The 15443-nt window shown below is 47.8% G+C and overlaps 1 protein-coding gene across 9 annotated transcripts in view; it reads right to left on the reverse strand.

The window, feature by feature from the left end:
- LOC119434097 (acetyl-CoA acetyltransferase A, mitochondrial-like) overlaps positions 1-15443 on the reverse strand; it is a 53503-nt gene that overhangs the window by 11659 nt on the left and 26401 nt on the right. For 2 of the 9 annotated variants that reach the window (XM_037701412.2, XM_037701411.2), the window contains exon 13: positions 14799-15125. The exons of the other annotated variants lie outside the window; for them this stretch is intronic. In XM_037701412.2, coding sequence (XP_037557340.1) covers positions 15005-15125 — 121 coding nt within the window. In that variant the 3' untranslated portion in view covers positions 14799-15004. Of the gene's footprint in view, positions 1-14798; positions 15126-15443 lie in introns of those variants that run through there. 9 annotated transcript variants of the gene reach the window in all.

Genomic DNA, 15443 nt, shown 5'->3' on the forward strand with positions numbered 1-15443 from the left:
GAAGACATCGGAATTGCTCTAGAGTATTTTGCCTGATTATTCGGCTAAATCTCTGTTTGCAGTCATTGTTTTGTTTGTCAGGGTCTTTAGGTATAAGACAAAACACAGGTAAATGGTCACTTAAATCTGCTATTAGTACTCCCGACTTGATATCACATTCATTTAGGTTCGAAACGCATATGTCTAACAGTGTAGCACTATTGATTGTTACCCTTGTTGGTGCAGTAATGTAATTACTGCAGCCATAACAAGAAAACATGTCTTATCTTCTCAATCACTGACCTTTCGTCAGGAAAAGATTTCTTGGTTGTATCTTTTGTAGTAAAGCATTTACAAGGCGCTACATAGCTTTTTTCATTAATGTGTATTTGTGCGACGTAAACAAATATAACTCCCTAACGTGTTTAACTACATGAATACGCTTGTCACATGGCTCATCCGAGAGATGCACTCTATTGGTGGTACGAGTAAAGTCCCTATATAAGAAAAGTACCGCCATCCTTTGATAAACGCCGCTTCTCTCTCTCCTGTATCTCCGATTGGACGATGATAGCGCGCGCTTTTCACTTCTTTATATTTTCTTTTTTTCCGCCTAAGAGCCATGTTGAAAGTCCTCTGCGCAGCCGCAGTCGCCGGCGGCGGCGGCGGCGCGCGCCCGGCCTGAAAGCTTCAACGTTGACTTTCTAGGCGCGCCACCGTCGACTTGGCTTTCGCAAGCAAAAAGTAAAGAAAAAAGCAAGCGCTTTAGGAGAGGAGGCGGCGGAGGAAAGAGTAGATGGTGGTACTTTTCTGATATAGGGACTTCAGGTACGAGGGTACTCAGGCTGTAAAACTCAATTGTCTTCTATTCTGAGGTCTTGCAAATACTCACATCATGGCGGCACTTTCGCTTTCGTAAGTCGGAGGAGAGGCGGAAAAGAAGGGGAGAGCGGGTTGGCGCTACTTGTCCTAGGCAGCGCGCGTGAGCATTATGGAGGGGTTTAGCTATGCACACGTGCCCGTGGAATAGCTGCCACTGTCTCCACCTTTCCATGATTATTTCCCCTTATCCATAGTGTATAGGGTATGTAGGAAACCGGACATGTGGCTGGTCGGACTTCCTAGATTTCCTATCTTTCACTCTCTATTTGTGGCCAAGCAGTCGAATTTCAATGGCAACGTCGGTCCTCACCAAATGAATTGGAGGCGTAAGCTGGACCACTGGCGATGGTTACAAGTGCCATCTGGCCTCTCCCGCTTCGAAGCAACATTGCTGTATCGCTTATGGCTCCGAGTGGCGGTTATGAGCGCTTACTTTTACCCTATTGGAATGTCTGATAGCCCGACGTGCGACTGCTAAATGTGGGAGAAAGCCTGTGATCACCTGATATGCATCTGTCCTGCCTACTATATACGTTGAACGTCTCTCTCTCTCTCTCTGTTTAGCTTTAAACCGGCTCGGACAATGGCACAAAAAGCTTTCCGTGCACTCGCGCAGCTCTCGAAGAGTACCGGCGTGAGTTACCGTTTACCCTTGTGCATCCTCCGGCGTGCACGCAGTGTTCCCTCTCTCCCTCTTTCTATTTCTTACTCCCAGTGTAGGGCAACAAACCGCATGCTCGTCTGCCTTTCCTCTCCGTGTTTGCTCTCTCTGTTTCCCTTTCTCCGTCAGCACCACTTCGGAAATAAGGCGACCAGCGTAACATGGCAGCCTTATCAACGCAGGATTGCCTGTGCTACTGCCTACGGAGACGGAGTCGGTGCTTCTTGGTGGCGCCATCTTGGCTGCTAGCGCAAGTGGCCGCTATTCGAGCGTCACGGAGGCCATGCTACGCATGGGCGGCTCGGGTCACGTGCTAGCGCCGCGTTCCAGTGAGCGTGGGTTTCACGATGCCAAGTACGCTGCCTTCCATGCTTTACTGGACTGCCAGCGGCGTCTTAGGGGAATCATGTCAGGCGGAAGACGGCCATCTTCGTGCACTTGATTTCAGTGTCCTTTGTTTTGTTGCTGTGGAAATGAAAATAAACATCCGTATTTTGTCACTGCGTAGCTTTGAACATCTCAAAGTTTTTAAAGGATTTAAATTTGAGATTGCAAAAGTTCGGAAAGTCGTGGCAGTGCAACTCATTCAGCTTAGCCTTAGAAACAAAATGTTAGGGCTATTTGAATATTAAAAAATTCAATTATGGGCGTTTACGTGCCAAAACCACGATCTGATTATGAGGCACGCCGTAGTGGGGGACTCCGGAAATTTGGACCACCTGGGGTTCTTTAACGTGCACCTAAATCTAAGTACACGGGTGTTTTCGCATTTCGCCCCCATCGAATTGCGGCCGCCGCGGCCGGGATTCGATCCCGCGACCTAGTGCTCAGCAGCCCAACACGATAGCCACTGAACAACCACGGCTGTTCTATTTGAATATTGAACGAAACTATATGACTGTAGAAGTTAAGGCTAGTGAGTCCTACACCAATGAAAGTAGTCCATAAATAAAAAAAAGTCGCAGTGTCGCCTTGTTTAGAGATAAGAAAATATTAAACAACTATATGAACGAAGTTTCTTGTTTTATCGGCTGTATAAATTGTAGTAAACATTCACGTGCTAATTAAATTAACATACATGGTGTCACGCATGCACAGGCAATTTTGAACAGAGCTCACTCAATCACCGCGAGCCCTCGCGGTCGCAACGCTGGTGTGATGCAGAGCGCAGGTATAGGGGAGCGAACGAAGCTTCGTGCTGCCTCTCGCGTCAACGCGTCTCCGAAACTTCGAGCGCGCGGCCCGCGTATGTGCTTAGTCGCGTGGACAACAGCCAGCGCAGCCACGGCTGGGCTAAAGGACGAGATGCGCGCTCACCCTTACCTTTGTCGAAGGGAGAATAGAGAGGACAGATATATACTGGGAGAAGCACGAAGTGAAAGACGTTTTGCACTTTCATTATTCCATTCATGGCCTAATGAAAGCTGGCACGCGCACACGTGCTCATGTGAAGATCGCGCCTAATCAGCGAGAGAATGGTCAGGAGAGTGTGGGTCACTATGGGAGGGTTCACTAAGAAACCTTGGCTTTAATGAAGGTAGTTAGAAAAATACATCGCAGATTTATATGCCAATTTGACCTACATGAAAGACAACGAAGCTGTGTAAGTGAGTTCTCACAGACTTCGGAAGTACTACATGCCTTTTGCTGGCTCACGGCCTCGCTCGAACGCAGCTGGTACGTTCCAGCATGGTCGTGGCTGGCTGTTTTGTTGCGCAATTATATGGACACTCCAGGCGCATTGCAGCCGTCGCCGTCGGCGTCACTGTCATGTTCCGTATGAAGACCAGGTGGCATAACATCATTGCCACGCGCCGTAAACTGTGTGTGCGAGTGAAAGCCGTGTGAGTTTGAGTTGAGAAAGAACTTTATGCGCACAAGACGAAGACACAGATCATCTGCGCTCGTGTGTCTTAGCCTCTTCTCTGTCCTCGTCTTGTGCGCACAAAGTTCTTTCATGTCCTACCAACATGCCGAAACAGTCACCTTAGTGAGCCGAGGATGGTGACTTGATCTGGAGGATGGAGGAAGCGCGCCTGTTCCGTCGCATGCAAGGCACCTGGGGGCGTTCTACTCCCGCGGCGGCTGCATATGGCGTAGCTGAGTGCGGTCGCGTGCGCCCTATCTTGAAAGCGATCTGCGATGGGGACAGAGTGTGCACTGTGTTTCGCGGGTTATTGACGCTCACATTGTGCTGAAGAGAGAGGCCGCACGAAGGTCACTTCGCTCGCTGCTGCCCCCGCGCTTTCTCACGCCAGCGTTTTGACATCGAGTATCCGTGGTCATCGACTGTGATGTGTTCATGTTTGCCTGTGCGCGCGTGCCACCATGCTTGTTAATTTAGATAGAAAGTGAATGTTCATAATTTTCTACGGCAGATAGTACTATCCTTACTTCGTATAGCTGTCTAATAATTTGATATTGCAATCGATGCCTCGCCTTTCGGGTGAAACTGCGACTTTTTTGTAGGATAAAGTTATTCAGTTCCTCAATATGGCTCTTGTGAATGTATTTTACAGCGGAGCTGTTAGAACCTCGCTATAATGATCATTCCGTCATCCGCAGCTTCGCCGAAGTGGAGGAGAGAGGGAGCTGAGAGAGAGTGGAAGCAAACCATAAAAATAGCATCACGCAGCATGGCGGTTGCGAGGTGGAGAGGAGGAGTGAAGCATGTGTTAATGGGACGCGTAGAGCTGATGATGATAAGTAGTTCTTGAGGGAAAGGGAAAGGTTGGCGCTATCTTCTGCAGCCCTTGAGGGAGCACGGCTCAGCGCCAATCTGCTGGCGACGCCGACCGCGTTTCCCCGCGTTCGCTTGGAACGCGCCCGGTGTCCGTGACTGCAGCCGATGCCTCTGGCGGCGCAGGGTTTGGGTACGGGCTAGTTGGTATTCCATTGCAAACTTGACTTACAGCGCATACATCGACAAAGGAACAACAAGAATGACGAAAGACAAGCGCTGACTTGAACACTGAGGGATTGACGATAGATCCTTGCTTGCCTCAACCATTCGGAGCGCAGGATTTACACACTCTTTTTCCATGCCCGGCGGACGGAATGAATCCGCAAAATGCCATTAGAACCCTAGCGGGTAGCTATCCATTTCGGCTTCGAATGAAGTAAGTCAGGATGCGTGCCTGTCAAAGGGCGATGGTTGTCAAGGTAACAAGGATGGACCGATGAACATAGAGTTAGCGATGCCCGACGAACTAAAAATATACTGAAGCGGCGGCTCGGCAGGTTTCGACCAGAGAACTGGACACTCGTCACTTCCGAAAGACTGAAGCGAGAGATCGCTAATCTTAGCATTCTCAATCTGCACTGGCATGTAAAAGAATTATGCGTGGCTCTGCTATCGCAAACACCAGAGACCAGCGGAGATGGGGGAAGCCCAGCGAAAGTTAGACTAAGTGTGTGGTTTGCCACTATATATTTACTAGGCTTTGCCCAGCGCCGCTGGTCTGTGGTGTTTGCGGTAGCAGAGCCAGACATAATATTTTTTGCTATGCAATGAGACTGCAAGTTTTATAGTCTTAATTTATTTCTGAGGTCATTTAAAAACAAATGGCGCAGTTTCGCCCGAAAGGCGAATCATCAATTGCGATAGCAAATTAGTAGAGAACTATTCGGAGCATGGATAGTAGTTTTATCGGCTGCATAAACTTGGACACATTCGCTTACTAACTGAATTAACAAGCATGGTGTCAGCGCGCACAAGCAAACATGAATAGATGACACTGAATGACAGCAGACAACGACTGTCAAAACGCTGACAGCAAGCGCAGCCGCCGCAGCGAGCGAAGTTTCGTGCCGTCTATTGCTGCAACGGAAACTGAGCGGTGAATGCACAGCGCATACAAAGGTCAGAGCCGTGTGGAGATCGCTTGCAAGATACGGTGCGCGCGACAACACCGGCAGCCCGTACCGACGCAAGTACAAGAACGCATTTGTTGGTAGAGTAGCAGTCGCCGACGGCAGAAATCCGCTTGAAGTGTCCATATAATTGCTATCGCAATAAAACTTACACAATACAGTCATTGGATTCAAGCTGTAGTGATTGTGCAGTGCAAGTTATGTTAACACAGCCTTCTGCTTGATGTCCATAATCATACAAGAAGACGTCAGTACAGTTATACTTTGTTCTTCATACACAATATGTTTGAACAACAACAAAGCTAGTGCCAAGATTGACACGGAAACTTATTCGAGTTGAAGGAAGGTGTGGTAGTGTTTGCCGTGCAAGCGCAAGACCTGGCCAGAGAGCGTCATGCCGATGAGCGTCGTTGAAGATGTCGGTGCCCAACGAATTACAATGGCTTTACAGGAAGATCGGTATCCGGATCTACCTTACCAAACGTAACAATGTCAAAACAGTGTGCCACTTCTCAATACCGATGTAAAATATGTGCAATTATTTTTTTTCTTGCATGTCGTGACGAATTGACGTGGAACCATCATGCTTACGCACCTACAAGTGATCTGCATCAGAACACGCAGATTATTTTTTTCCTCCATGCCAAATCACACCAAAACACGCGACCACTGGGGCTCTAGTCCATCTGGAAACGCTTATGAGTGATTCAGGTTAAAGTTGCATGCATAATCCGCCTTGTTTCCGCTTTGTTGGGCTCGGCGCTAGGTATCCGTGTCCGCTTACGCCCAGATTTGCCCTTGCTGCTTTGATTGGTGTTGCAGCATGCCTTTGTTTCGCGGTTACAGATATGTCTATTTAATTCAAATGACACATAAATCGACAGCGCTGCTAAAGGTACAATCGGCAATAGCTGCGTCCCGTTAACGAGCCCAGGACATCCACATCTTGTCCTTTACCTAGCCAGATGCTGTCGCTGCGCAGCAGTCCGTTCATAAGTTATACTTCGCATGGTAATTTTCTTTAGTAATTTTCATGGTAGTTAATCTTCGCAAGGTAATAATACTTCGCTCAGGTAATTTGAGCTGACTGAAATAAAGCCATCTGGTCCCGTCAGCAGTTCCCCGTATCGGTGATCACCGCAGCGGTTTTAATGTCTGAGTTTTTCTTTCCACCACGTCCTAGCTCAAATTTCCGCTAGATTTGGACAAATTTCTCTTTCTACCTCATCATCATCATCATCAGCCTATATTTATGTCCACTGCAGGACGAAGGCCTCTCCCTGCGATCTCCAATTACTCCTGTCTTGTGCTAGCGTATTCCAACTTGCGCCTGCGAATTTCTTAACTTCATCATCCCACCTGACTTTCTGCCGTCCTCGACTGCGCTTCCTTTCTCTTGGTATCCATTCTGTAACCCTAATGGTCCACCGGTTATCCATCCTACGCATTACATGGCCTGCCCAGCTCCATTTCTTCCGCTTAATGTCAACTAGAATATCGTATACCCCAGTTTGTTCTCTGATCCACACCGCTCTCTTCCTGTCTCTTAACGCTACTCCTAAGATTTTTCGTTCCATCGCTCTTTGTGCGGTCCTTAACTTGTTCTCGAGCTTCTTTGTTAACCTCCAAGTTTCTGCCCCATATGTTAGCACCGGTAGAATGCAATGATTGTACACTTTTCTTTTCAACGACAGTGGTAAGCTCCCAGTCAGGATTTGGTAATGCCTGTCGTATGCTCTCCAACCCAATTTTATTCTTCTGTAAATTTCTTTCTCATGATCAGGGTCTCCTGTGAGTAACTGACCTAGATAAACGTATTCCTTTACAGACTCTAGAGGCTGACTGGCGATCCTGAATTCTTGTTCCCTTGCTAGGCTATTGAACATTAGTTTTGTCTTCTGCATATTCATCTTCAACCCAATTCTTACACTTTCTCGATTAAGGTCCTCAATCATTTGTTGTAATTCGTCTCTATTGCTGCTCAATAGGACAATGTCATCTGCAAACCGAAGGTTGCTGAGATATTCGCCGTCGATCCTCACTCCTAATCCTTCCCAGTCTAAGAGCTTGAATACTTCTTCTAAGCATGCAGTGAATAGCATTGGAGAGATTGTGTCTCCTTGCGTGACCCCTTTCTTGATAGGTATCTTTCTACGTTTCTTGTGGAGAACCAAGGTAGCTGTGGAATCCTTGTAGATATTTGCTAAGATATTCACGTATGCCTCCTGTACTCCTTGATTACGCAATGCCTCTATGACTGCTGGTATCTCTACTGAATCGAATGCCTTTTCATATTCTATGAAAGCCACATAGAGAGGTTGATTGTACTCCGCAGATTTCTCGATTACCTGATTGATGACATGGATATGGTCCATCGTAGAATATCCCTTTCTGAAGCCAGCCTGTTCTCTTGGTTGGCTGAAGTCAAGTGTTGCCCTGATTCTATTGGAAATTATCTTGGTGAATATTTTATACAATAATGAAAGCAAGCTAATGGGTCTGTAATTCTTCAATTCTTTAACGTCTCCCTTCTTATGGATAAGTATAATGTTGGCGTTCTTCCAGCTCTCTGGTAAATTTGAAGTTGTGAGGCATTGCGTATAAAGGGCCGCAAGCTTTTCAAGTATGATATCTCCTCCATCTTTGATTAAATCTACTGTTATTCCATCTTCTCCAGGCGCTTTTCCCCTGGTCACGTCTTTCAAGGCCCTTATAACTTCATCGCTAGTTATAGAAGGAGCTTCTGTATCCGGTTCATCACTATTTCGAATGAAAGTAGCTTGGCTGTTTTGAGAGCTGTACAGGTCAGTATAGAATTCTTCCGCTGCGTTCACTATGTGATCTAAATTGCTGATGATATTACCATGCTTATCTTTCAGTGCATACATCTTGCCTTGTCCTATGCCTAGTTTTCTTCTTACTGATTTCATGCTGCGTCCATATTTTACGGCTTCCTCAATCTTTCCGACGTTATAATTTCGAATATCCCTTACTTTCTTCTTGTTTATCAGTTTTGACAGTTCAGCGAATTCTATCTGATCTCTTGAGTTGGACATTTTCATGTTCCGTCGTTTCTTTATTAGGTCCTTTGTTTCTTGGGAGAGCTTCCCTACAGGTTGCTTTGGTGCCTTACCTCCCACTTCAATTGCTGCTTCTGAGATCAGCCTAGTTACGGTTTCATTCATTACCTCGATGTTATCTTCATCTTCCTGTTCTAAAGCTGCATATTTGTTTACGAGCACCAGCCTGAATTGTCTGCTTTCGCCCTTATTGCGTCTAGATTGGCCTGTTTCCTCTTGACTAATTTCACTCTTTCTCTCTTCAAATTGAGAGAAATCCTAGACCTCACTAACCTATGGTCACTGCACTTAACCTTACCTAACACTTCTACATCCTGCACTATGCTTGGATCGGCAGAGAGTATGAAATCTATTTCATTCCTTGTTTCTCCATTAGGGCTTTTCCAGGTCCACTTCTTGCTGGTGCGCTTCCTGAAGAATGTATTCATTATTCGGAGCCTATTCCTTTCCGCGAATTCTACAAGCATCTCTCCTCTTGCATTCCTAGAATCGATGCCGTAGTTGCCAATTGCTTGTTCGCCAACCTGCTTTTTGCCCACTTTTGCATTGAAGTCGCCCATGACTACAGTATACTGAGTTTGCACCTTTCTCATTGCTAATTCCCCATCTTCATAAAACTGTTCTATCTCTTCATCATCGTGACTGGAAGTTGGGGCGTAGGCTTGTACTACCTTGATTTTGTACCTCCTATTCAGCTTTATTACGACGACTGCTACCCTCTCACTAATGCTGTAGAATTCATCAATGTTGCCCGCTATGTTGTTATGGACTAGAAATCCTACCCCGGATTCTCTCTTGTCTGGAAGACCTCTGTAGCAGAGGACGTGGCCGTTAGTCAGCACTGTGTAAGCTTCACCAGTTCTTCTAACCTCATGTGATGTGTTTTGTGTCACCGATCTCGGAGGCGTGCGGGTGTTAGACGAGATGGAGAAGGAAGACGGATGGCGACACAGCAAACAGATTTTTTAATGACACGCACACTCAAAACCAAAACTAAAAATCAAGCACACTACGGGAAGAAATACTAATACAGATACAAACTAATGTACAAAACCTAATATACAAAACGTTCTACTTGGCGCCTATGCGCGTCCGTGGCGGCTAACTCTTCCGAGTCAGGCAACCCTGTCTTATTTCTGCGACGCTACAAATAAGAGTCACCTTGCTGCGTTCGTCGTTGCACGTTTGTCTGAGTCCGAAGCTCGTCGGCCCTTTTCTTCCAGCAGTAGGTGTACTCGTTGATGCTTTTGCCTTGCCGTCGGCGCGTCGTCTCTTTATCGGTAGGGAGCTCGTCGGGACGCGTCGCTACTTCTTCAAGAGTGCCGACGTGGCGTCCTGAGGAGAATCAATCGTGCCGGTCTGCCGCAGAAGGGGGAGCCTCTCTGGGGTGCCTGGTCCTGCCGTGAGAAGCTGCAGCTCGTCCAGGAGCCTCGCCCGAACTTGCCGAGGTCGACGGCCACGCCTTGGACGGCCAACGTCACGGACTCGGCCAGACCCCCAAGTCTCCCGTCGCCAGTGCGGTGCTGGCGATGCGACCTTCCTGGCCCGGAACCACGTCGATCATCCTCAGACAGCGCCGTTCATCCCTCGATTACGGCTCGGCTCACGCGCCTCGCGCGCTCGCGCCGTTCGGAACGCTCCGATCACATCGTCCTCGTCTTCTTTTATTTCGCCTCCGGCGTCTTACTCATGACACCTCACTAAGGCCAATAATATCCCAGGCAATGCCTGATAATTCCTCAAATAGTCCTGCTAGGCTAGCCTCACTCGAGAGGGTGCGCGTGTTGAGCGTTGCCAGGTTAAGTTTCCATTGGCGGCCTGTCCGGACCCAGAGATTCTTAGCACCCTCTGCCACGTCGCAGGTCTGACCGCCGCCTTGGTCAGGTGCTCCGCAGCCACTGGGGACTGAGAGCCATGGGTTAATTGTCGGAGTCATCAGGGAGGTAATGGCCGAATACTGCACCAGGGAGGTCAATTCCTGTTCTGGTGAGGGAGTGACTTTGATGAAGCTTAGTGGGCCTGCCTAGTTTGGTTGCAGCTGCACTAGTATAGCCCCACTAGCTCTCGGCAATATGTATTTTTGTTTTTTTTTTGCCGGTGTCAGGCACCATTCCATGCCTGAAAACGTGGTGGGATCGAGCAGGATTCGAACTTACGACCTTCAGATTTGAAATCGGGTGTTCTACCTCTACTCCACGCCACCAACTCAACAACCTCAACAAGACCTTAAATCCCCATAGATGTAGGAAAATTTCTCTACCTCATGTCCCGAATTTCTTGTCATAGGTGAAAGATTATGGGGTCTTACGTGCCAAGAAGCATGATATAATTACAGGAAACGAAAAACACTCGTTCGTTTGAGTGCCATGTGTTATAGCCCAGCCTACGGCTTATATATCCAATTTCGTTTCCGCAACTTATTGGTTTCAATTAAATTCACAGACAAGAACATATTTTTCTGCCAGCTGTAGCATGATAGCGCACGACCGCGTAGGAATAGACGCACAAACGGAACGGGCGTTGACTATCAAGTATTGGTTCGATGTTGAGATGACGAACGAGTTCCCTAAACAATGTGCCTTCTTGAAGTCGCCTGGGGGGACGGGCCGCTGATATGTGAACCTGCTCCCAATACCTGCTCCAGCTGGCGATTGCAGCGCCGCCACGTATCTGCGCCTTGGGGATCAGACTTCGTGTAGAGGTACGCACTGTACCTACAACGTAAATATCCCTATTAGCACATTCGCTATGCGCTGGCTGGGAAGCGCGCAGCATCCGCAAATAAAAATATTACCTCCACACGGAGGCCTCAGGAGAGCACCTGTTATAACATACCGCGATCCGCTTCCACGATCCGATACCGCGAAGAACATCTGCGCATGCGTGACCTACAACCGCGCATGTGCGAGCTCCACCAACGCCTCCTAGATAGCAGGCCTGCGCATATGACGTCATGATACTTGGACCGAACTTTCCGCTGTCAAGCCCGGCGTGACGAAAGCGGTGACGTTGAAATCACCGCGGCTTATACTAGGGAGCATCGCCATTACATTCTATGGCAGTCGGACTAGGTAGCATGACGTCATGGATCGAAGTGCACAGAGCTTGTGCTATGTAGGAGGCGTTGGCTCCGCTCGGCTTTCTACCGTCAATGCGGTGCTGCCGCGGCTGCTGAAGCAGCCGTAGCCTTCACATCTATCATCAATGAATGAATGAGTGAATGAATTAAAAAATAATGAATGAACAACTTTATTTTGTGAGCTTTTCAGCGCATGCGCCGGATGGAAGTGGTTCCCACTTCACGAGAATCCATATGCTGCTGGCTATCGCAAGGTATTGGCCACGTATTTGGGCTAGGCTAAGCACTACCAAGTCATACCCAGCATTTTGAGGAATTTATTGATTATTGATTAGCTATTGATTGACTATCTATTAGCTACCGCAAGGTATTGGCCACGTATTTGGGCTAGGCTAAGCACTACTAAGTCATCCCCAGCACTTTCCGTAATTTATTTATTCTTTGTCGATTATCGATTAGCTATTGATTGACTATAGATTGGCTATGGCAAGGTATTGGCCACGTATTTGGGCTAGGCTAAGCCCTACCAAGTAATCCCCAGCATATTCCGAAATTCATTTATTATCGATCAATTATCGATTAGCTATCAATTGGCTATAGCAAGGTATTGGCCTCGTATTTGGGCTAGGCTTAAACATCTTCGCTAGTTCACAGGTGTATGTGCCATTGCGCTTAGTAGAGAGTACGAACTTTATTTAGGTCATGAGGAGAAAGAATTAAAGCTTGGACCCTTTCTGCACTACCGCCAGGATCGACTCACCTTTTCTGCTCGCGCGTTACGGACTGACGGTCGGCTTAAGCTCCGCTGTTAAAATGCGCCTCTTCTGAGAAGCGATGCCTAACACTCAACCACTGTTGTGATAGGAAGACGTGATCCGAGGCCATGTGACCTGGCAGGCAGGCAGCGCGCAGCGACCGTCGTGCGTGGTGGCTCGTCTGGGTTGATTTTTAGTCTTTGCTGCCGACGAAGTCGAGAGTATAATTGTTCATTTAACCGCTATACATAATTGTCCACACTCGAAAGTGGTGACGAAAATAAGCACGTGATGGCTAGCGGCTCTTTCATTGCAAGCTCCGTCAGCTCCGCGCTTATAGCTCCCAGTCGTCGGCGGCTGCTCCTCAGACCAGGAGCTTCGTTCAGGAATTTTTGCCGTACTGATATCAGGGGAGCAGTCAGGCGTGGGAAGGAGCACAGGGGGAATTAGAATGGTTAAGTATTCGTGAGCTGCTCGAGGTGTCATGTGGAACGTTACTATCATTGTGGAACGCAATCGCCATTTCCTCAATTCAGTTGACGAAGGAAAAAAAAAAAAAAAAAAACGGGCAAGTTTGCACTCGGTCGTGCAAAGCTTAGGCACAGTGAACTTGTCGATCCTCAAGTCTTTTTTCAACTTTACTACGCATGTACTGAAGGTATTCTCGAGCGATGATTTTCGGAGGTAACTTCCCTTTCGCGACATTTCGCGTGACTAGCGCTGGACGCGTCGGCGCCTACGAGCGACAGCGTTCCTGGCATGCCACAAACGCAGGCAGGCTAACCAAGGCTGGCACAGTGCCACTGCTTCAACACCACCACCACCACCACCGGCACAGTGCCAAGAACGCTGCTGCTTGCCGACGCCGAACGCGTTGGAGGCTAGCCGCTCGATATCTAGCAAAAGTTGGCACGACTAGGCGCAGCCCCTTTTATGGCAAACTCCGTGGCCAAGCGCATGCACACTGGGCGTTTACGTCAGTTATGACGTAGATGGTTGCTAGGCGACACGTACCAGCTATTTTCCGTAGTTTAGGCGTGGCGGGAAACGGTTTACCAGCTGCTGCGGTAGCTCGGCGCGGCGGCTGCGCGGAGTGTTCCCGTCGGTGGGCGTGACTTGGCGGCGGCTGCTGCGTTGCTACTGCTTCGGCGCATGCGCGGCTAGGCGAGGTTGGGCCAGGTAGTGCGCAGCTGTGGCGTGGTTGTTGCTAGGCGACGGCGCGGAGTTTTCTGCGGACTTCGGACGTTTCTCCTCCAGCTTTAACAGCTTTACTGTTAAAGCTGGCAGAAAAAAAAAAAACTGGTAACCGCCCAGTAATTTACAAAGCCACGAGACCAGCTGCAATAGGGATGGATTTCATTCCGCTGCTACCTCAGTAAGTGAGCAATTTAAGCTTAATGGAGGATTAATTAAAGTTTAGAAAGGAATTGCCTCAGAAACGCGTAATACAGTTTCTAGACATTTCCTTGGTCTTGGAACAAAATCACATGGGTTGGCAGTACTCCCCTTGATCGTCGACGTCATTGTTTAACTTTAAATCCAAGCTTTCCAAAGTAGTAAAAAACGGAATTGCCATGTCGTACCTTAAGTATTCTCTCACCAGTTTTAATGCACAGGTTTGGCGCCTGTTAGAAGCAGGTTATCCTAGCGTGGCAGTGGCCACCTGTAGATGAACGCCTAAAGAAGTTGATTTCGCGGGGGACCGACGTGATTACAGAAAGCAGTAATAGCAAGAAAGGAGTCGTGGATATTCCTTACATTCATTCAGTATCGTACAGAAGGTTGCAAGTAGATATGGTGTTAATGTTGCTTTCACTGCTCCCAATAAGCTAGGTAAGGTATGCGCTGCCGTGCAGAGGAAAAAGGAACAGCTGAAAGAAAAAAAAAACATATTTGTCCAGCGAAGCACATCAAGAACAATAATTTTACTGACTGTCGTATGGATGTGGTATATAAAGTTCCCTTTAGCTGTGGCCATTTCTACGTAGGGCGAACAGGGCGGTGTATCAATTGGAGGCTAATGGAACATAAAAGGTTGTTAACCGGCGGATCGCCTTCCAATCTTTCCTTACATTGCCAATACTGCCAAGATTGTAACTGTACGCCCGAGTTAGATGAATGCGCGATATTGTACAGGCATAGGAATGAAAATACGCGTCTAATGGTCTATGCTTGGCATATCAATAATGGCGGAAGTGCGTGCGTGAGTCAGCCCTCGAACACCTTGATAAGGAAGAGATCAAATGCCTCAACAGTTATCTCTCACGTAGACCGGCACGTGTATCCGATTGACACGTGGTGGTATCATTGCAGAGCATGCGCAGATGAGTTTTGTGTCTATTTTTTCGCCTCAGTGCTTCCTTCAGTTGTTAGTCGGCGTTCGTGTTGTGCACTTCTCTTGTGTCCGTGTCTGCACGCCTGACCTTTTTTGCACGAGACCAGTATTTATACGGAAATACTATTATAGCAGAACAAGATGGACGACGAAGAAGACTGTAAATTCTTTATTGCAACAAAAGTATCTGAATTTAAATCCATGCACATGTAATTTCTTACCACCTGGTACCTTTATCGACGAAATATACGGTGTGTACTAGACTTGGTCAGTATAAGAACAAATGGCGTCAAGACATAGGAGTGCCTATTGAAGTTCATGGCGCCATCAAGCTTGTCTCCGAATACAATCGTAGCAAACTTAAAGCTTCTGGATGAGAATAGCAGAACCGCCACCACCACCGTTGCAGGCGGCAGCAAGGCCGTACTGTCCTGGCTTCAGATGCAGCGCTAAGCGTCCTGTAATCCTTGCACCAGACGCCCTGGAAACAGGTCATGAAAGGGCAACGTCAGATTCTCGTACTGCGAAGTAAATTTCTTCTTGCAAAGTGCTTCATTAAGCGAACGCGAAGCGCTAGCTGCTGGGCAAAATGCACCGGGACAGCACTTTCGCAGCATACAAGAACCTAAAAATTTTCACGTCGACTTGCTACCCTCCGGTGAACTCGACATTCGTTCTCGGTGAAGCTGCGTTTTAAGGAGGTCATATTCCTCGCGGCGACATTTTATTGCGATAGAAATTATATGGACACTTCAACCGTATTTCTGCCGTCGGCGTCGCCGTCGCCGTGAGGTTCCGT

Source organism: Dermacentor silvarum, chromosome 11, assembly GCF_013339745.2.
Source record: "Dermacentor silvarum isolate Dsil-2018 chromosome 11, BIME_Dsil_1.4, whole genome shotgun sequence".
Classification (NCBI taxonomy): Eukaryota; Metazoa; Arthropoda; class Arachnida; order Ixodida; family Ixodidae; genus Dermacentor; species Dermacentor silvarum.